General features: G+C 40.5%; 1 protein-coding gene across 4 annotated transcripts in view; it reads left to right on the top strand.

Annotated features, from left to right (window-relative positions):
* The window catches only part of YLPM1 (YLP motif containing 1), a 74,887-nt gene that overhangs the window by 9,722 nt on the left and 42,603 nt on the right, over positions 1 to 22,562 (top strand). For all 4 annotated transcript variants that reach the window (XR_004431505.1, XM_033187423.1, XM_033187425.1 and 1 more), the window contains exons 2-4: positions 5,354 to 5,587; positions 7,347 to 7,526; positions 8,588 to 9,579. Coding sequence is in view for 3 of the 4 variants with exons in the window: in XM_033187423.1 (XP_033043314.1) it covers positions 5,354 to 5,587; positions 7,347 to 7,526; positions 8,588 to 9,579 (1,406 nt within the window). In the remaining variant the exon portion in view is untranslated. The remainder of the gene's footprint in view (positions 1 to 5,353; positions 5,588 to 7,346; positions 7,527 to 8,587; positions 9,580 to 22,562) is intronic.

The following is a 22,562-nucleotide window of genomic DNA, read 5'->3' as shown; positions in this document are numbered from 1 at the left end:
AGTGTTTTAATGCGACATTGTTATTGACCTTCATGGTCAGTGTGCTGTTTTCTTTCTTTCTTTCTTTTTTTCTTTTTTTTTTTTGAGACAGAGTCTTTCTCTGTTGCCCAGGGTGGAGTGCAATGGCATGATCTCGGCTCACTGCAACCTCTGCCTCCCAGGTTCAAGGGATTCTCCTGCCTCACCCTCCGGAGTAGCTGAGATTATAGGTGCGTGCCACCACACCTGGCTAATTTTTGTATTTTTAGTAGAGGCAGGGTTTCACCATGTTGACCAGGCTGGTCTCGAACACCTGACCTCAGGTGACCTGCCCGCCTCGGCCTCCCAAAGTACTGGGATTACAGGCATGAGCCACTGTGCCCGGCCAAGTGTGCTGTTTTCTTACATTGAATAGTAAAAGTACAGATACTCTTTGACTTACAGTGGGGTTACATCTCAATAAACCCATTGTAAGTTGAGGATAATGTAAGTTGAACATTTAATACACTTAGCCTACTGAATACCATAGTTTAGTCTAGCTATTAAATGTGCTCAGAAAATTTATATTAGGCAAAGTCATCTGACCACACAGTACACAGTAGAGTATTGGTTTTGTCTTGTTTTGTTTTGTTTTCTTTGAGATGGAGTCAGTGCAGTGGTGAGATCTTGGCTTACTACAACCTCCACCTCCTGGGTTTAAGTGATTTTCATGTCTCAGCCTCCCAAGTAGCTGGGATTACAGGCACCCGCCATCATGCAGTAATTTTTTTTTTTTTTTTTTTTTTTTTGAGACAGAGTCTCGCTCTGTCATCCAGGCTGGAGTGCAGTGGCGTGATCTCGGCTCACTGCACCTCTACCTTCCAGGTTCATGCCATTCTCCTGCCTCAGCCTCCCAAGTAGCTGGGACTACAGGCGCCCGCCATCACGCCTGGCTAATTTTTTAATATTTTTAGTAGAGACAGGGTTTCACTGTGTTAGCTAGGATGGTCTCGATCTCCTGACCTCGTGATCTGCCTGCCTCGGCTCCCAAAGTGCTGGGATTATAGGCATGAGCCACTGCGCTTGGCCTTTATTTTTTTGTATTTTTGTAGAGACAGGGTTTCACCACGTTGGCCAGGCTGGTCTCGACCTCCTGACCTTAGGTGATCCGCCCACCTTGGCCTCCCAAAGTGCTGGGATTACAGGTGTGAGCCACTGCACCTGGCCCAGGATTGGTTGTTTGCCCTCATGAGGCATGGCTGACTGGGAGCCCAGGGCTCACTGCTGCTGTCCAGCATCACAAGAGAGTATCATACTGAATATTTTGAACCTGAGAAAAGATCAAAATTCATGGTATGGTTTCTACTTTCACACCATCATAAAATTGAAAAATCATAAGTTGAACCATTGTTAAGTCAGGGACCATCTGTAATTATGTCCTGGGAGCTGATGATTATATGTATAATAGTTAAAACCAAAAAACCCAGTCATGGGTTAAATGTCAAGATAGAGTTCATGAGATGGAATTTATTCTTCCCAATAGATTGGAGCAAGTTTCAGGTAATAGAAATGAGTGACTGAGAGGGAAGGGCTTCAGTTGATCAATAACCATTTATTGACATCCTACTGTGTGCTCCAGCACTATGCTTAACTACCAGATAAGATATAAAAAGAGCGGACGGCAGCTGTCCCCTAAGAAAAATTGCATTCTTTGAATGAAAAGTAGGTAACAAATCAGTATGTTTGGTGAGAAAAAGGTATATATCATGTATATTTAATGCATTTGTTTGCATATGGAAAATTAGGGGGGTTATACTAGAAAATATTAACAGTGTAGGAAATGCTAGTTATCCAAAGATAATTGGATTAGAAAGTAGGCAAGTAAAGTGAATTCATTTAACACAGGAACCAAAAGTTTATTGTAAAACATAAAACATTTGATTGGGACCCAGTCTGGAAAAACAAAGCTCAAAGTGATAAGAATAAGCAGATTTTGGCCGGGCGCGGTGGCTCAAGCCTGTAATCCCAGCACTTTGGGAGGCCGAGACGGGCGGATCACGAGGTCAGGAGATCAAGACCATCCTGGCTAACATGGTGAAACCCCGTCTCTACTAAAAAATACAAAAAAAAAACTAGTCGGGCGAGGTGGCGGGCGCCTGTAGTCCCAGCTACTCGGGAGGCTGAGGCAGGAGAATGGCGTAAACCTGGGAGGCGGAGCTTGCAGTGAGCTGAGATCCGGCCACAGCACTCCAGCCTGGGTGACAGAGCGAGACTCCGTCTCAAAAAAAAAAACAAAAAACAAAACAAAACAAAACAAAAAAAGAATAAGCAGATTTTATATTTGATGGAATTGTTATAAATGAAATCATAGCCAAGTTTTAGAATGAACAAAAAATAAAGTGTAGATTAGGTTTCTTTGCTATAATTTTCGTGGGAAAATTGTATGACAACAGTATAGATCATCTTTTATTTCATTTTTTGACATGTTGAAAAAATACTTTAGGGATTTATTGATTTTTATAGGGACTGTTTTTCAACTTTTGGTATTCAGCCATTCTCTTATATAGTTTCTACTGTAAAGTACTGTTTGGTTGTTAACTGGTAGGACTTCTATCAGATCCTCAGCTGCCAGTAATAAGTTCCAGTATTCTCCAACATCACTTTCTTAAAATACTACATCCATACAATTGTAGTAGAAACATATGCTTTTGTTAGTCATATAAGTATACAGAGCAGTTCATCAGTGAATATTTTAGTGTTATGGTAACTTTTGCAACCTTGTAACCATGGGAAATTATATAATACTAGGATAATGACACTCCTGTAGTTTTTTTCTGAGTGGTGAGATTTCTTTTATTGATTTTAATTAATTAGTTATTACTTACCTGTGTAGTCAGTTTTTTTTATTTGAGATTTTTAAAGTCACTATAGACACTGAATTAGTGAATACTGAACCATTGCTCCTTGGGGAAATACAGGGTTTGGTTCCTGTGAGTCTCTTGTCATATTTTTATCAACTGATGAACACATAGCCTTGCTTATGTGTGTTTCTGTTTAAAGACACCTTATTTAGTACATACTGTTGATTTATTAACATTGTACTTATGGCCAGCAGCACTGTAGCACCTGCCCAAACAAAGCTGACCTAATACAGATCTTTTCTCTGTGAGACATAAGACTGCTTTCTTGCTCTCGGGACACCCCAGATCTGTGCCTGGGGGCCATTTTAAACAGTGAAATCAACAAAAAAAAAGCACAAAAGTATGAAAAATGTGGCACTAAATAGACTGAAAAGGACACTTATTTGTGGTATAGAGCTGGAACAAGAAGGCAGAGCATCACCTTGCGATTTGTCTCAGCTGGGAATGCACACATCAGGGGACTCATGTGTTTCACTGCTCTCCACATGTTTGTGAATGACTGGGAAAGCTCAGTGAGTATGGATTCTGGGTTTAGAAATAAATTTTAGGTTGAGCATGGTGGCTCTTGCCTGTAATCCCAGCGCTTTGGGAGGCCAAGGCGGATCACTTGAGTCCAGGAGTTTGAACCAGCCTGGGCAACATGGTGAAACCTGTCTCTACAAAAAATACAAAATTTATCCAGATGGTGGCACATACCTGTGGTCCCAGTTACTCGGGAGGTTGAAGCAGGAGGATCATTTGAGGACAGGAGGCAGAGGTGGCAGTGAGCCAAGACTGCATCACTACACTCAGCCTGGGTGACAGAGGGAGATGACCCTGTCTCAAAAAAAGAAAAATAAAAATTTTAGCAAGTAGGCAAATTTGCAAATACAGAATCCAAGAATAATGAGGATTGGCTGTATTTTCTAATATTTCCATACGAAGCTTATTATTGTAATTTTTAAAACATGAAAGCACAAAATAAGCTTTCAGAAAATTACAGTATGAAAGATAAAACTAAGGCTTTTTTTTTTGGAGACGGAGTCTTGCTCTGTCACCCAGGCTGGAGTGCCATGGCCGGATCTCAGCTCACTACAAGCTCCACCTCCTGGGTTTACACCATTCTTCTGCCTCAGCCTCCCAAGTAGCTGGGACTACAGGCACCCACCACCTCGCCCGGCTAGTTTTTTTGTGTTTTTTAGTAGAGACGGGATTTCACCATGTTAGCCAAGATGGTCTCAATCTCCTGACCTCGTGATCCGCCCGTCTCAGCCTCCCAAAGTGCTGGGATTACAGGCTTGAGCCACCGCGCCCAGCCTAAAACTAAGGCCTTTAAAATAAATCAAAAGCATTTTAAAAGACAGTATATTGGCCAGGTGCGGTGGCTCACACCTGTAATCCCAGCATTTTGGGAGGCCAAGGCTGGTGGATCACCTGAGATAAGGAGTTCGAGACCAGCCTGGCCAACATAGTGAAACCCTCTGTCTACTAAAAATACAAAAATTTAGCTGGGCGTGGTGGGGGGTGCCTGTGATCCCAGCTACTCGGGAAGCTGAGGCAGGAGAATCACTTGAACCTGGGAGGTGGAGGTTGCAGTGAGACGAGATCACACCATTGCACTCCAGCCTGGTGATCGAGCAAGACTCCATCTCAAAAAAATAAATAAATAAAGCACAGCATATTCTCTTATATGTGCATACATCTGAGTATGGTTAGACTAATGCTACAACAGGTGTTGAAAAGAGGGAAGAGACTGGATGCAGTGGTTCACACCTGTAATTCTAGCACTTTGGGAGACTGAGGTGAGAGGATTATTTGAGCCCAGGAGTTCGAGTCCAGCCTGGGCAACCCTGTAAGACCTCGTGTCTATAAAACATAAAAAGATTAGCTGGGTGTAATGGTGCATGCTTATGAACACAGCTGCTCAGGAGGCTGAGGAGGGAGGATTGCTTGAGCCTGGGAGGTCGAGGCTTCAGTGAGCCACGTTCAGGCCATTGTACTCCATCCTGGGTGAGAGAGCGAGATGCAGTCTTAAAAAAAAAAAGAAGAAAGAGAAGAGGGAGGAGCGCTGGAGGAGAAAGAGAGAAGGCAGAGAAGATAGGTAGTACTGTTCAGTTCTATTCATTAATTACAAGACCCCTGTCAATAAATCTGAACAAACTGAAGCCAGGTTAAAAATAAGTAGCTGTGAATACTAAAGGGATTTACCCTGATCATTTATCAAGTTCCAAAAGCATGTGTTTGTTAAGAGTACAAAAGCATGTTGAATTAGTATCTATGGTTTAATTTAAATGTATAAATTTGAGGGAGGAACTGAAATTTTTCTGTAGCCTGTGTTTAAGGTCTTGTTAACTTATTTGTCTTCCTCAGTCTAGCTTTGCCTTTTCTTACATATAGACACATGAACACAGACATAAAGATAGCTCCTTGTCAACACCAAGTTGCAGAGATACATGATTGTCAACAAGAATTCTCAAAAATTGTTTCTGTTGTAGGAACAGCAGCAGTATTGGTATCGACAGCACTTGCTCAGTTTGCAACAGAGGACAAAAGTTCATTTGCCAGGACACAAAAAGGGTCCTGTGGTAGCAAAGGATACACCAGAGCCGGTAAAAGAAGAAGTTACAGTACCTGCCACCAGTCAAGTTCCGGAATCTCCTTCTGAGGAGCCCCCGTTGCCACCTCCAAATGAGGAAGTGCCACCTCCTCTCCCACCTGAGGAACCCCAGGTAACCATATAATTAATTGTTTAGTGTTTATTAAATTATTTAACTTTTTTCTGATTCATTTATGTATACTTTTATCATAAATGGATATATATTTTTGTTTTTTAAAGTACCTAGAAAGTTGCATTTGAAATAATCAGATATCTGTTGTATCAGGTTTATTTATTTATTTATTTTGAGACAGAATCTCGCGCTCTTGACCAGGCTGGAGTGTAGTGGTGCGATCTTGGCTTACTGCACCTTCTGCCTCCCAGGTTCAGGCAATTCTCCTGCCTCAGCCTCTTGAGTAGCTGGGATGACAGGCACGCACCACAACGACCGGCTAATTTTTGTATTTTTTAGTAGAAATGGGGTTTCACCGTGTTGGCCAGGCTGGTTTCGAACTCTTGACCTCAAGTGATCTGCCTGCTTCGGCCTCCCAAAGTGCTGGGGTTACAGGCATGAGCCACCGCGCCTGGCCTGTTGTATCAGGTTTAGAAAAGGAAATTTTTCCTAGTTTGAGTGAAGAATTAGATACTCTTCTGAATTGAGTACTTCTAAGCACTAAAGGAAGATGCCAGCATATGTTCATAGTGACAGTACAGGGCAATAGTTGAGTGCTTGAGCTTTTAGAGTCCAGCTACCCAGGCTATAATTCAGGTACTGCCACTTGCTGGTAGTGACTGGGCAAATTTGATAACCATTCCGTGCTTCAATTTACTTCTCTGCAAAATGGGTGTATTCAGTAGTAGCTATCACATAGAGGTATTGAGGCATTAAATGTGATAATGTCACTCCTTGTCACTCAGCATAGTGAGTGGCACATGGGAGGTTCTCATATTGGTCCAAAGGTCATTGTTCTCCCAAGAGCCTTATATGAAGGGTTTATCAAACCTTAATGGTTATATTGTAGTCCATCGGTGAAAAGTGACAAAAAAAGAAAGGGATTTCTCATAGAGTGAAAAGGTCTATAACTTAAGGTTCACTTGTTTTTGTTTTTTGAGACAGGGTCTCACTCTGTTGCCCAGGCTGGCGTGCAGTGCTATGATCTCAGCTCACTGCAGCCTCAGCCTCCCAGGCTCAAGTGATCCTCCTGCCTCAGCCTTCCAAATAGTTGAGACCCCTTTTCTTTTTTCTTCTCTTCTCTTTCTTTTCTTTTTTCTTTTCTCTTCTTTTCTTTTCCTTTTCTTTCTTTTCTTTCTTATGGAATCTCACTCTGTTGCCAAGGCTGGAGTGCAGTGGTGCGATTTTGGCTCACTACTACCTCCGCCTCCCAGGTTCAAGTGATTCTCCTGCCTCAGCCTCCCAAGTAGGTGAGATTACAGGTGCCCGCCACCACGCCTGGCTAATTTTTGTATTTTTAGTAGAGACGGGGTTTTACCATGTTGGCCAGGCTGGTCTTGAGTGACTACTGACTTCAAGTGATCCGCCCGCCTTGACCTCCCAAAGTTCTGGGATTACAGGTGTGAGGTGTGGCGCCCGGCCTGGTACCACTTTCTACTAGGAAAATTGTTGTCATATTTAGGAATAATAAGATTATTATTCTAGTGAAGACTATGGAATTTATAAACTCCTTTGTATTAGTATCCGTAATAGTATACATAGAGCTATGTGTTTTATCTAAAGATAGAATAACTGTTCTCAATCCAAAAAGAACTAAAGATAACTGTGTTTGACAGATGTTTCTGAGTTGTAGGGATTCTGGACTTTATAATACATTTATAAAATATTTTTGGTTGCTGTTTTATGACTTACATAAAGATGTGTCCTCTTTTATCTTTAGTCTGAGGACCCAGAAGAAGATGCCAGGTTAAAGCAGTTGCAGGCTGCAGCAGCACACTGGCAGCAGCACCAGCAACATCGAGTCGGTTTCCAGTATCAGGGAATAATGCAGAAGCACACTCAGTTACAGCAGATTCTGCAACAGTACCAGCAGATTATACAGCCCCCACCGCATATACAGGCAAGTGCTTCCGTAGTCCACAAATAGGAAGTTGCCCCAAGACATTGAAATGATTTGTTATTCTTGAAAGATGTAAGTGTGAAAAACAAAAGATATCAACTGTTGACAGTTGTTTCCCAAGGGGTGCCCAAGTTCTGCCACATTACCTGGGGGACTGTGGAGGGATGGGTTATAGTAGAGTTTCCTGATCATGTCAACCCAGGCCAGATGTTAGCTTACTATGGCTAAGGGTCTTAAGAGCTGAGGATTTTTTTTTTTTTTTTTTTTTTTTTGAGACGGAGTCTCGCTCTATCGCCTAGGTTGGAGTGCAGTGGCCGGATCTCAGCTCACTGCAAGCTCCGCCTCCTGGGTTTAGGCCATTCTCCTGCCTCAGCCTCCCTAGTAGCTGGGACTACAGGCGCCCGCCACCTCGCCTGGCTAGCTTTTTGTATTTTTTAGTAGAGACGGGGTTTCACCGTGTTAGCCAGGGTGGTCTCGAACTCCTGACCTCGTGATCTGCCCGTCTCGGCCTCCCAAAGTGCTGGGATTACAGGCTTGAGCCACTGCGCCCGGCCAAGAGCTGGGGATTTTAACCATATAGTTACAGGTTAACCTGTGTTTTGCCTATAAACTACTACAGTAACAGATAAGCAAAAAGGCCAAAAACAGCCATCACAAAAAAACCTAAGGAAATATACCATAAAAGATAAAGTGACTTAGGTACTTGTTTGTCTTGTATCTTTGAGGTGTAATGTTGTGTCTGTATATCTATAATAACAGATCATTTTTCAAGTTCTTAAAATTACCCATATTAAAAACTTGAAAAATACTTATTGCTAAGATAGGTATTTGCTTTATTGTTTGGTTGGTTTTTCTAACTCTGTGGTAAGTCATCTAAGCCAAAAGAAGGAAGAAGAAATCATCATCACTCAAAGAACTTGACAAACTTATTCTTAGCCTCCTAGTCTTTAGTGTTCTAATTTCCTAAAGTGTCAAATGCCCTTGATTCATCAAAATTTTAACCTATGATTAATTCTCTTAATATGAATGTTTTGAAATAGTTTTTATCCTTTTATTTGTAGACCATGTCTGTAGATATGCAGCTGCGGCATTATGAGATGCAGCAGCAACAGTTTCAACATCTTTACCAAGAATGGGAGCGAGAGTTTCAGCTATGGGAGGAACAACTCCATTCCTATCCTCATAAAGATCAGCTTCAGGAGTATGAGAAGCAGTGGAAAACATGGCAGGGACATATGAAAGCCACTCAGAGTTATCTCCAGGAGAAAGTCAATTCATTTCAGAACATGAAGAACCAGTATATTGGGAACATGTCAATGCCACCTCCTTTTGTTCCATATTCTCAGATGCCTCCACCTCTACCTACAATGCCCCCTCCAGTGTTGCCTCCTTCATTGCCACCACCAGTGATGCCCCCTGCCCTCCCTGCTACAGTGCCACCACCTGGCATGCCCCCACCTGTTATGCCACCTTCTCTACCAACCTCTGTTCCCCCACCAGGGATGCCTCCTTCTCTCTCTTCTGCAGGGCCACCTCCAGTTCTCCCCCCACCTTCCCTGTCTTCTGCAGGGCCACCACCAGTTCTTCCCCCACCATCTCTCTCTTCAACAGCACCTCCACCTGTCATGCCCCTCCCACCATTGTCTTCAGCTACACCTCCTCCAGGAATACCTCCCCCTGGAGTTCCACAAGGGATACCTCCTCAGTTAACAGCAGCCCCAGTTCCACCAGCCTCCAGTTCACAGAGCTCACAAGTTCCAGAGAAACCTAGACCAGCACTGCTTCCTACTCCTGTGTCTTTTGGTTCTGCCCCACCCACAACTTACCATCCTCCATTGCAATCAGCTGGTCCATCAGAACAAGTGAATTCAAAAGCTCCTTTGAGCAAGTCTGCTCTGCCATACAGTTCATTCTCATCTGATCAAGGACTTGGGGAGTCTTCTGCTGCTCCATCTCAGCCAATCACTGCAGTGAAGGACATGCCAGTGAGATCAGGTGGCCTGCTTCCAGATCCTCCTAGAAGTAGTTACTTGGAAAGTCCAAGAGGCCCAAGGTAGGTCTGCTTTTTTCTGTCTTTTTTTTTGATTTGGCTATGTTATTGATTTAGGCTATTGGGTTCTCGATGGTATAAAAAGCTTCATTTATACAATTTTTATACTCTCTTTCTACTTATATTGTCTGCTTGTTAGACATCATGTATGTAATCTAGAAAAGGTAATATGCCCCCATTTCTTTGATGTCTGCTTTTGTCCTGTCTGTAGAGATTACAGTCCAGAATGAATGTAGTATTGTGGAGTAATGCTTATCATTTTATATTGACTTAGTAGCTTTAAAAATAATATTAAAGTTTATCTTTTTTTGCTTTTTCATTCGACAAATAATTGAATTAGCAATTACTATTTGTTAGATAATTTGTTAGTTGTTAGAGATAAAGATGAATAAGCCAATATTCTACTGGCTTGAGGCAATTAAATTTAGCATAAGTTAAGTAGGACTTGTATCCATTCAGCAAATATTTAAGTTCCTGCTCTTGTACTTAGAGCAGTGAATATAACAGAACACATAAAATTCCTGCCCCCATGGAGCTTACATCCTTTATTTTTTCCCCAGTTAAGGAGATACTTCTGTTTTGCCAGAACCACATATTTAGAAAGAAAACAAATTGCTGGTGTGTAAGTTTTTTCTCTTTACCTTTTAAAAACTCTTAAGTTCATTTTTTCCAAGTTTGTAAAAATAGATTTTTCTCCCCAAGTTGACCTAAATGATAACTTTTCTATGGAAATTATTATTTTTTGAGGCAGGGTCTCACTTTTTCACCCAGGCTGGTGTGCAGTGATACAATTATGGCTCAGTGCAGCCTCAACCTCCTGGGTTCAAGCAGTCCTCCCACCTCAGCCTCCTAGGTGGCTGAGACCAGAGGCACGCACCAACACATCTGGCCAGTTTTTTAAAAATGCTTCATAGAGGTGGGAGTCTTCCTATGTTGACCAGGCTGGTCTCAAACTCCTGGGCTCAAGCGATCCTCCTGTCTTCGCCTCCCTGCCTGCCTTGGCCTCCCAAAGTGCTGGGATTACAGGCGTGAGCCACCACACTCAGCCAGAAAAATACTTTAATCAGTTTTTTTCTCAGTTGGGAATTGTAATAGAAATGCATACTCCTTATGCAAAATTCAAACATTACAGAAAAGTGTAGAAAAAAGTGAAAGTCACCTAATTCTACCATCTGGAGAGAATCATTTTAAAAATATATGTTACAAAAATGGGATCATACTGAGTAGATTATCTTGTAACTTATTTTTCCACCAATCTGCATATTGCTTAGATTTCCATCTCAATGGATCTACATCATCATTTTTTTTTCAACCTCATTTTAACATTTGAAAACAAAATATCTTTTATTCCCCAAGTTTATAATTGTGAATGCAGTGTGGCACAAAAACTCCACAATCAAAGTTAAGAGAAAGGGGCAATTAACATGAATTCCTCTGTGTACCAAGAAGCCTTGCTGGAGACTTTACACACATTATTATCTCATGGGAGTTTTCTCAACAACCTGTGAAGTAGGCAGATTATTCTGTACTTACCCTTAACAAACTGGCACTGAGAGGATTGGGTAACTTGCTCAGTCAGGATTATTTAGCTGAGTGAGTAGAACCCCATTACAGGTACAGTTGAGTCTGGGGGGGTCCCCAAAGCAAAAGCACGATTTAAGCACTGTTTACTGCTGTGATCCAAGCCTGTACTGTCAGTGCTTATTTGGTATGTGTATCATCTTGATTTGAATTCGTACTTATCTCCGGGAGTGAGCATTGCCTTTTAGATCTGGTGACTAATTTGCTGTCAGAGAAGTACATTCTTAATACCTCATGAAACATACATTTCCTGCTCCCTTGATTTCTGTCATGTTAATATTTTCTCTCTTTGCCTACTAAATCTTGGCTGTGTGAATTTAGGACCTATTTTAAGTTTTTTCTTACTTCAGAAGAAAATAACTTCTGAAGTTAATAATCTCAGTGCTGGGAGGATATTAGCAATTATCTAATATTATATCCGTCTACTGCAATGCACATTTGTATTCTATTTCAGTTTGTCACAAATGGGTCTTGCACATATCTTATTTATTCCTCTTAGTAATATCAGGAGGTAAATAAATACATAAGAAAAACTGAGATTCAGAGGTTGTGAATACATTGCCTCATATAACACAGCTAGTAAGTGGTCGAGATGGGATTAGAATCCAAGGACTTCTGATCCACTTTAAGTCCATTGTACTTTCTGTGATGAGCAGTTGTATACTTGACATTGGCATTGTGATAAGGAACACTACCATATAATTCATTGATTCTAGAAAGTTTGTTTTTCACATTGAACCTAAATGTGATTCTTTAACTTTTATCTGTTGATTCTAGATTTGCCTCTGGAGCAACACAGAATGAATTATCCTATCCCTCTTCTACAGTGTGTCACTACAGTTATTTAAAAACTATTACCCTCGTGTCTCCCTCACCCTGCCTTACCCAGTTTGCTCTGCCAATCACAACTCAGATTCTTTTCATCTTAACGTTGGTTCTAACCTCCTCCTCTTGTACTGCTCACTGTCCTTTGAAGGGCCTTTGGTTTGTTAGCCTCCTTCAGAATGAACACTTACTTCAGATGCAGAGGACCATGGGCCTAGTACCAACTTCATTATAAATAATGTGCTTATATTGTATAGCTTAACAAATTGCTTTTTTGTTTGTTTTTTCCAGCACTCTCACAGTGTTGACTCTTGTTGAGCTTAACATCGATCTAGCTTCCCAGGTCTTTTTCACATTAGCTTTCGTTAAGCCAAGTCGCTCTTATCCTGAACTTGTGTGGTCAGTTTTTTGTTTTTGTTTTTCTTGTTTCTTTTTCTAAGGCTTTACATTTCTTTTTAGATTTTTTTCTAGTTAGGTTTGTGCCATCATTTGAGTCTGCTGAAATCTTGGTGAATGATTATATTGTTTTAGGGATGTGATATTGCTCTTCAACATTTTCATCTGCAGCTTTGGTAAGGATGACTTTTTAATCCTTGAATTGGATCCTGCTCACATTATCCACCTTGTTTTGAAAACCTTTCCCCACACTAGTTTATGTCATTGCCATTTCAGTCACACCTCTGCTTCTTTTGCTCACTTAGTCCTTATAGAGTATAGTTTGGGGCTGTTACCCAGGCATAGTTATTTTTCTCCAGTGTAACTAGATAAAAAATCAGTGGGAAGCTGGTTAGTCAGTGAACAAGACTGAAGTAAGAATAATCTATACTATTAAGGAAACCTGTGAACTTCTTTATTCCTAATTCAGATTTTGCTATCAACATACAACTGATATGGTAAGCCACTTTTTTTTTTTAATAATCAAAGCTAAGTAGAAAAGCAAGAGTTTAGAACACAGCTAAACAAATTTACTGATAACATGCTGTTACAAATAAAGTACTGTAAATGGCTTTGAGCTTCTGCAAAATCCAGATTTAGGCTGCTTTCTAAAAACGAGATTTCTAAAAAGTCACGTGACAAAACTGCATGACATGTAAATAGCATGTCACGTTGTTGAGCATCTAGGGGAGCTGTTTTGACACTGTGTGTATCATTGGATTCACTCAGTCTTCCAGAAGACTACTGTTGCTCCAGCAGACTGTCATATCAGTGGATGTTGGTTTTCCAGGACCTTTTATTTTTCACATATAATAAAACTTATTGAAAGGTAACAGAGAAGCACGCACTTTTAAGTGTTCAGCTTGGTGAATTTTCACAAAATAAAGACACACATTGGCCAGGTGTGATGGCTCACGCCTGTAATCCCAGCACTTTGGGAGGCCGAGGTGGGCGGATCATGAGGTTAGGAGTTCGAGACCAGCCTGGCCAATATGGTGAAACCCCATCTCTACTAAAAAATACAAAAATTAGCCGATGTGGTGACACGTGCCTGTAGTCCCAGCTATTTGGGAGGCTGAGGCAGGAGAACTGCTTGAACCTGGGAGGCGCAGGTTGCCTGAGATCATGCCACTGCACTCCAGCCTGGGAGACAGAGGGAGATTCCGTCTCAAAAAAAAAAGACACACGTGGTATCACTACTAGATCAAGAAATAGGAATCACTAATGCCCAAGAAATCTCCCTCATCCCCCTCAGTTGTTTTCTAATACCCCAAAGATAACTGTTATACTGAGCCATAGATTAGTTTTGCCTATTTTGAACTTTATATGCGTGAAATAATACCGTACGTACTCGTGAGTCTGGCATCTTTCACTTGACATTGTATTATTGTGAGAGTCATCCATGTTGTGTGTAGTAGTAGTTTGTTTATTCCCGTTCCTGTGCAATAGTTCATTGTATGAATATACCACAATCTGTTTCTCCATTTTAATATTAATGATCATTGAAATTTTTTGGTTATTATGAAAAGTGCTGCTGTGTGTCTTTTGATGCTGTATGTGTCCCTTTAGATGTATGTGTTTGTTTGTGTATGTTTAATTTTGTTTGGATATCTATTAAGGATTGGAATTACCTGATTATAGAGTATATACATGTTCTGCGTTAATGGGTATTGTTAAAAACATTTTTCCAAAGTGGTTGTTTCAGTTCATACTCTCACCAGCAGTGTTTCAGTGTTTCAGTTTTTTTGCATCCTTATCAACACTTGGTATTGTTAAACTTTTAGGATTTAGCAATCCTAGTGGATGTTTAGTGGTATCATGATAATGGATTTAATTTACATTTCCCTGATGACTAATGAGGTTTCACTTTTTTCATTTGATTATTGTTCATTTGGATTTCCTCTTTTATGAAATGCTGATTCAAGTCTTTTTCCCATTTTTTGACTGGGTTTTATGTCTTATTGATTTTGTAGGAGTTCTTAGTATATTCTACACGACAGTTCTTTGTCCATTATATGTATTAGAAATTTCTCACTGCAGGACTTTTTATTTTCTTAATGAGCACTTGAATGTAAATGCTGCAGACCGGGCGCAGTGGCTCACACCTGTAATCCCAGCACTTTGGGAGGCCGACGCGGTCAGATCACTTGAGGTCAGGAGTTTGAGACCAGCATGGCCAACACGGTGAAATTCCATCTCTACTAAAAATACAAAAATTAGCCAGGCATGGTGGTGTGCGCTTGTAATCCCAGCCACTCGGGAGGCTGAGGCACCACTTGAATACAGAGGTGGAGGTTGCTGTGAACCGAGATCAAGTCACTACACTGCAGCCTGGGCGACACAGTGACAGAGCGAGAGTGAGACTTCGTCTCAAAAAAAAAGTAAACTCTGCAGTATAACAGTTTGATTTCAGTATACTAGAAAAGTAATCTTTACCATTTACCTTTTAGGTCCAATGGACCCTTTTTATTTTAAAGTTTAAAGTAATTTTACAAATAATTTACAGAATATAAGAATAAAGGGGCCAGGCATGGTGGCTCACATCTGTAATCTCAGCACTTTGGGAGGCTTAGGCGAGGGGATCACTTGAGGTCAGGAGTTTGAGACCAGCCAGGCCAACATGGCAAAACCCCGTCTCTAGTAAAAATACAAAAATTAGCTGAGCGTGGTTGCGCACACCTGTAATCCCAGCTACTCGGGAGGTTGAGGCATGAGAATTGCTTGAAACTGGGAGGCAGAGGTTGCAGAACTGCGCCACTGTACTCCAGCCTGGATGACGGAGTGAGAGTCTGTCTCAAAAATAAAAACAAAGTAAAATAAAGGGATAGCAAAAAAATGTTAAAGACAAACTCTTCTCATCCATTAAATTTGGGCACACAAACATTTTAAAAGATGAAATAATTCTGTCACATATACTTTTAGCAAATTGAGATGGTCCAGGTTCTTGTCACAAAATATGTGATAAGATAAGGTTCATCCTGTGTAATAACTAAGTGGATTACTGCACCACATTTTCTTTCTGTTCTTTTTTTTTTTTTTTTTTTTTTTTGAGACGGAGTCTTGCTCTTTCGCCCGGGCTGGAGTGCAGTGGCCGGATCTCAGCTCACTGCAAGCTCCGCCTCCCGGGTTTACGCCATTCTCCTGCCTCAGCCTCCGGAGTAGCTGGGACTACAGGCGCCCGCCACCTCACCCGGCTAGTTTTTTTGTATTTTTAGTAGAGACGGGGTTTCACCGTGTTAGCCAGGATGGTCTCGATCTCCTGACCTCGTGATCCGCCCGTCTCGGCCTCCCAAAGTGCTGGGATTCTTTCTGTTCTTAGAAACATATTGTCAGCTGGGCATGGTGGCCCACACTGATAATTCCAGCCCTTTGGGGGACTGAGGCAGGAAGATTGCCTGAGTTTAGGAATTTGAGACCAGCTTGGGCAACATAGTGAGACCCTGTCTCTACAAAAAGTAAAAAATTAGCCTGGCTTGGTGGCATGTGCCTGTGGTCCCAGTTATGTGGGAGGCTGAGGTGGGAGGATTACTTGAGCCTCCCACATAACTGGGACCACAAGGCAGCAGTGAACTGTGCACTGAACTCCAGCCTAGGCAACAGAGTGAGATCCTGACTCAAAAAAAAAACAAAAGTAATCCCAAAGCTATAAATATTATTATTTACTTTTTCTTATGTCTTTTATTTCTTTAACCTTTTATTTTTAAATCAATACTCTATATAGAACTGATTTTATATAGTGTGAGGTAAGGATCAATGTTTATTATTTTCCAAATAACTATCCAGTTCACTCGAACACCATTTACTGAAGAAGTCATCCCTACTACTTTGCAGTGACTTCATCATAAATCCAATGTTTAAATGTGTTTGTTTCTGGACTCTCCATTCCTGTGGTCTATTTGTCTGTCTTTGCATTAGTGCCATATTGTTTTAATTACTGTAGCTTTACAATAAATTTATCTGTTAGTATAGGTCCTCCAATTCTGTGCTTCTAGATGAGGGATTGGCAAGCTTTCTTTCTCTTTTTTTTTTCTTTTTCTTGAGATGGAGTCTGGTTTTGTCATGCAGGCTGGAGTACAGTGGTGCTCACTGCAACCACTGCCTCCTAGGTTCAAGCGATTCTCCTGTCTCAGCCTCCCAAGTAGCTGGGATTACAGGCATGCGCCACCATGCCTGGCTAATTTTTGTATTTTTAGTAGACCTGGAGTTTCACCATTTTGGCCAGGCTGGTCTTGAACTCCTGACCTCAGGTGATCCGCCTGCCTTGGCCTCCCAAGGTGCTGGGATTACAGGCGTGAGCCATTGTGCCCGGCCTGGCAAGCTTTCTATAAAGGGCCAGATGGTAAATATTTGTAGGCCTTGTGGGTCACATTTGGTCCCTGTTAAATATTTTTCTTTCTTTTTTTTCTATTTCTTTTTTTTTTTTTTTTCACATTTTAAAAAAATTTTATTGAGACAGGGTCTTTACTCTGTTGCCCAGGCTGGAATGCAGCGGCAGGATCACAACTCATTACAACTTTGACCTCCTGGGCTCAAGCATTCCTCCCACATCAGCCTCCTGTGTAGCTGGAACTGCAGGCTTGTCCTGCCATACTTAGCTACTTTATTTTTTGTAGAGGTGGATCTCCCTATGTTGTCCAGGCTGGTCTCGAACTCCTGAGCTCAGGCCATCTGCCCGCCTTGGCCTTCCAAAGTGTTGGGATTACAGGCATGAGCCACCATGTACAGCCCTTTTTTTTTTTTTTTTTAAACCTTCAAGAATGTAAAAAAGATCACTTTTAACTGTGTTTGGAACATAGACCATAGTTTGCTGACCCCTGTTCTAAATTGTCTTGATTATTCTTATTAGAATCAGCTTGTCGGTTTTCAAAAACCTGCTGGAATTTTGATGAGCATTGCATAGAATCCATTGACCATTTCGAGGAAGAATTGAAATCTTTATAGTATCAAGGCTTCTGATCAGTCACAACTACGTTTCGACTGGCTTTAGGATTGGAATTGTGGACTTCTTCCATTCTATAGCTGTCTTACTAGAATTAGTAAGGGACTGTGAGTGCTATAGGTTTTCTTTATATTTCCATTTGTTATGATTGTTCCTGTTTATAGTGATTACTTATCTTTGGGAATTTTAATTTTAGGACCTTGGTTATACATATTTAGAAAACAGGTGCTATTTCACATGAAAACAAAACGGGAAGGAATTTTAATTCCAGAATTTCGTATCTTGTAATTCCCATGGTTTGTTAATTTTAGTATGTTTCTGCAAATAGTAGAATACAGAAAATACCTTCTTTAAAAGTATTTGTATAACTGCATCATACCTCTTAGGTTTTTACATTTTAGAGTTTTATATCAAATTTTGAAATTTTTATAATTCTAAGGTATTTATACCTAGTTTTAGGGGTTTTTAAAGGGAGTGTATAGCACATTTTACAAATAAACACTTTCTAAATACTTAAAACAAATATTTGCTTATTTTTCTTTTCATCTGACCAATGTACAATGCATGCGTTTTTATGTGATTGTATTTAGTGAATTTATGTAATGTTTCTACTATATTTTAAATACATGTTTTTATATGTCAAAAGGATCATAGTATTTCATTATATTGATTTAAAAGTGGCTTATTTTCATACAGATTTTTAATATGAGTATCTCTTGATATATTTGTTAAAAAGGCTTAAAAGGTCTCTAGTTTTATAAATGAAAATGGTTTTGAGTCTGTTATTTTGTACATCTTTGAACGTTGAAAATTTGAAAGTCCAGTAATAGCCAGATGCAGTGGCTCATGCCTGTAATCCTAGCACTTTGGGATGCTGAGGCAGGTGGATTGCTTGAGCTCAGGAATTTGAGACCAGCCTGGGCAATTTGGTGAATCTGTATCTCTACCAAAAATACAAAAATTAGCCCACCCTGGTGACATAAAAAATTAGCCAGGCGTGGTAGCGGGCACTTGTGGTCCCAGCTGCTCGGAGGACTGAGGTGGGAGGATCGCTGGAACCCAGAAAGTCTAGGCTGCAGTGAGCTATGATCATGCCACTGCATTCCAGCCTGGGTGACAGAGTGAGACCCTGTCTCAGAAAAGGACAAAAAAAAAAAAAAAATCAAATAGTGATACATATTTGCCATTTATATGTAGTGTTGAAATTGTGTTTCAGATGGTTTCAATATTTTCTGGCCCCCAGAATGAAAACAAAATGATGGGCCTTGGCTGTTGATCAGCAATTTGGTCTGAAAACAAAGCACCCTGCCCTTTCAACTCTTCTGCCATGTCCTCTTATCTGCACACCTTTTAATGCCTTCTAATTCCTTTGTCCTTTCCTCTGGCTTTTACACATGCTCTTTTCTTTGTCTGGAATTCCCTTCTTGTCATTCTTTGCTTTATTTATGCCTATTTATCCTGCCCTGGAACAGCACTTCAGTAATTACAGATCGGGATTCTTTAATGCAGTCAGACATTGGGAATACTTTGGATAGCAAGACAAACATGTTCCGTATTTATCAAATTCTGTTCTAATTGTTGAGTTAATTGTCTCACTCTTCCTGTGGACAGTGAACTCCTTGAGGTTAGGCATGACTCTCTTTTTAGCACTAGCACGTTACCTGACAATCAGTAGATGTTCAATAAAAGTGGCTTCTTCCAAAATGTCAGTCATGGATAACATTCTCAAGGCATTCACAATTTTGTTAGGAGGGACTTAGCTCATACTTAGAATTTGATTAGAATACTAGATAACATGTTGATAAGGTCTCTCATGGACTCTTGTACATTGTGGAAGATAGTCTTAATACATAGCAAATGACTTTATACAACTTTGATTCGATATATTATTGAGGCACTTTGAATTAATAAGTGTAATTCCAAGAAAGGAACCAAACCTTCACAAGCCCTAAAGTGGCATGCTTTTTTTCCTTCTGTAAATATATACTCTTCATCCTTACTTAGCATTGTGATATATATACTTTGACAAGTTCCTGGTCACCTTCTTTCCCCTTTGCCCATTATAGCTCTGCCAGACCTTCACTACTTCACATAGACCATCTACTCTAGTGCTGCTTTCTTGATGTTAGCAAACGTTTTTATTTTGCATTATATTTATAATTTAGCTTCCTGCCTCACAGGAAATCAAGTCTACCTATCAAGCTCAGTAAAACATCTCACTTCTAACCCTTAGTTGTACTTACCATGCTCATCATCTTGTGGTCTCAGGAGAAGCAGCCCTTCTGATGAGGGCTAATCCTCTTTCTGTGCCCTTTAAAGAGATAACAGTTTACATTTTTATCAAAGTGATTCATATACATGATTTTAAAAAATTGGGCCAAATGGCCACCCACTGCCCCATCCCCATGCCCCCCAAATGTTTTTTCCAGTGGCATCCTCTTCTAATTATTTAGCTGTTTCTTTTGGTCGCCGTCTTCATAGCACTAAATAATTATGCTGCTCTTTTCACGACTTACACACTTACACATTTTAGATATTATATATTTATTTAACTGTCCTGAAAAATAAAGTTTTCATTCTTCCTTGACACTCTGCCATATGGGTGTTAACTACAGCATTCCCCTTGACGATCTTCCAGAATGTGATTAGCTATTTATCGAATCTCATGGCTTCCTGTTACCATTCAGTCCCTCTATTTCCTGGAGGGCATGCTCAGGTAACTTGCTAAGGAAGTGTGGGTGAGGGGTAAATTTTCTTAGTCATCCTGTATCTGACAATGTCTTTATTCTAATCTCACACTTGCTTGCTAATTTGGATATAGAATTTGATGTTGGAGATAATTATTCCTCAAAGTTTTAGGATCATTGTTCTGTTTTGTTCTGTCACCTTGTGTAGGTGTTATGCCATTCCGATTCTTTTCCTATTTTGGTGACTTGCTCTCTCCCAAACTTAAAAAGTCTCTGGTATTCTGAAATTTCAGTGTTTTTTGTTTTCTTTTTTTTTTTTTTTTTTGAGACTGAGTCTCGCTCTGTCGCCCAGGCTGGAGTGCAGTGGCCAGATCTCAGCTTACTGCAAGCTCCACCTCCCGGGTTCACGCCATTCTCCTGCCTCAGCCTCCTGAGTAGCTGGGACTACAGGCGCCCGGCTAGTTTTTTGTATTTTTTTAGTAGAGACAGGGTTTCACCATGTTAGCCAGGATGGTCTCGCTCTCCTGCCCATCTTGGCCTCCCAAAGTGCTGGGATTACAGGCTTGAGCCACCGCGCCCGGCCTGTTTTCTTATTTAGTTTTATTATTAATTGTACTGAGTACTCAGTATGCTGGACCCTTTCTATCTAGAGATTGGAATCTCTTAACTGTGGGATATTTGTTTGTGCTATTTATTCATTAATTTTTTTTCTGTCATTTGCTGTTTCTGGAACTCTTCATTATTAGCAGGATTTTGGATCTGTTGGATTGATTATCTTTGTGTCTTTTATCTTACATTTTGTTATATTTCCTGAGATACTTTAACTTCTAATCCTTTTGTTGTATCTTTTATTTTGAGAATTGGAAAAAATTTTTTTTGTGGTTCTTTTGGTGTTGATCTTTTTTATAAATAGCACATTGTTCTTGATTTATAGATGCAGTCTCTTTAAGAATCTCTCTGAGGATAACAATTTGAGTTGAAAGTTCTTTTCTGCTTTTTGCATTCTGTTTTCTCCAAATTCAGATCCTATTTATCTTTAGTTTTTCTTTCATGTTGGACATGTTCCTCAAATATCTAGCAATCCTTGGCTGTCCATTTATGTTTAAGCATGGAAGACACTGACAAACTGATTGGGAGCTCTGTGTGTATGGGAGGGGCTTGTTACCTGTCACGTTTCTGCTTTATGTGAACAGGGTAAGGAACTGTCACTACTCCTAGGGGACTCTCAAATTCAAGGATTTAAGAGACATTCAGCCTAAGGAAAGGCTGGTTGATGGTTCTGAATATAGATTTACATATTTTTAGCCCCAAGTTTTACTCCTTTCCTTCCCTAGCACCCCCTAGTGCCTGAGAATCCTGACCCTCTTTGATGTTCTCTGGGCAAGCCCGCCTCCTTTTGATTTTATCCCCTTCTGCCATCAGTACTCTAAACTGTGACTTCTTCCTCCTCTGTAAGTTACCGCTCATATTTGTTCTTTGTCTTTCAGAATTTACAGACAAGATTCTCATCTTCTGATTACCCCCTCTCTCTGTTTATTATGGGTTTGTGTATTTTTAAGTTCCTTGCAATGAGTTTGTAAAAGGTCAACTTGGCTAGGCTGAACTACATTTCCCAAAATTCCCTTTCTCTCTGTCCTTCTCTCTCTCTGTCTCTTTTTTTTTTTTTTTTTTTTTGTTTGAGACGAAGTCTCACTCTGTCACCCAGTCTGGAGTGCAATGGCACCACCTCGGCTCACTGAATTCTCCACCTCTTGGGTTCAAGTGATTCTCCTGCCTCTGCCTCCCGAGTAGCTGGGATTATAGGCACACACCACCATGCCCAGCTTAAGTTTTCTATTAGTAGAGATAGGGTTTCACCATATTGGCCAGGCTGGTCTCAAACTCCTGACCTCAAGTGATCCACTCGCCTCCGCTTCCCAAAGTGCTAGGATTACAGGCGTGAGCCAGTGTGCCTGGCCGCCTTTCCCATATGTTTCTGATTAAATTGGGTCACAGGGAGATTTTCATGCCTAACATGAGGCATTTATTCCTGGACAACCAAAAACATTCTAACTCTTTCCCCAGAAGAGCACAAAAAGTCTTTTTCTTTGTCTTTAGGATAATATTAGTTCATCCTTCTCCTACCTGACTCACATTCCCTCTTTCATGTTCTGTAACTTAAATACTGAAATAATAAAGTTAACTATTAACACATATTATGTTAGATAATAAGGAGGAAAACAAATGAACCAAAAAATATTTGGTTAATACACGCACACACACACACACACACACACACAAACACACATACATATTTAAACACATATATATCAAATTAAGGAAGATATACTTGTAACTATTGTAGTCTGTATTTCTACAATGGTCATGTGGTCATAGCTGGTATATATGTTCTTCCACTACTCATTCCATATTCCCTTTGCTCTAAGTAAGTACCTTGGCCGGTGCTGATTCCTTATCTGATGGGGTGACCCAGGCTTTCATTCTTGAAAGATACGGGCTATTAGCAGATTCTTTCTGAA

This window comes from Trachypithecus francoisi, unplaced genomic scaffold, assembly GCF_009764315.1.
Source record: "Trachypithecus francoisi isolate TF-2019V2 unplaced genomic scaffold, Tfra_2.0 Lachesis_group3, whole genome shotgun sequence".
In the NCBI taxonomy this organism is placed as follows: Eukaryota; Metazoa; Chordata; class Mammalia; order Primates; family Cercopithecidae; genus Trachypithecus; species Trachypithecus francoisi.
This window is presented reverse-complemented; position numbering and strand designations above follow the sequence as displayed.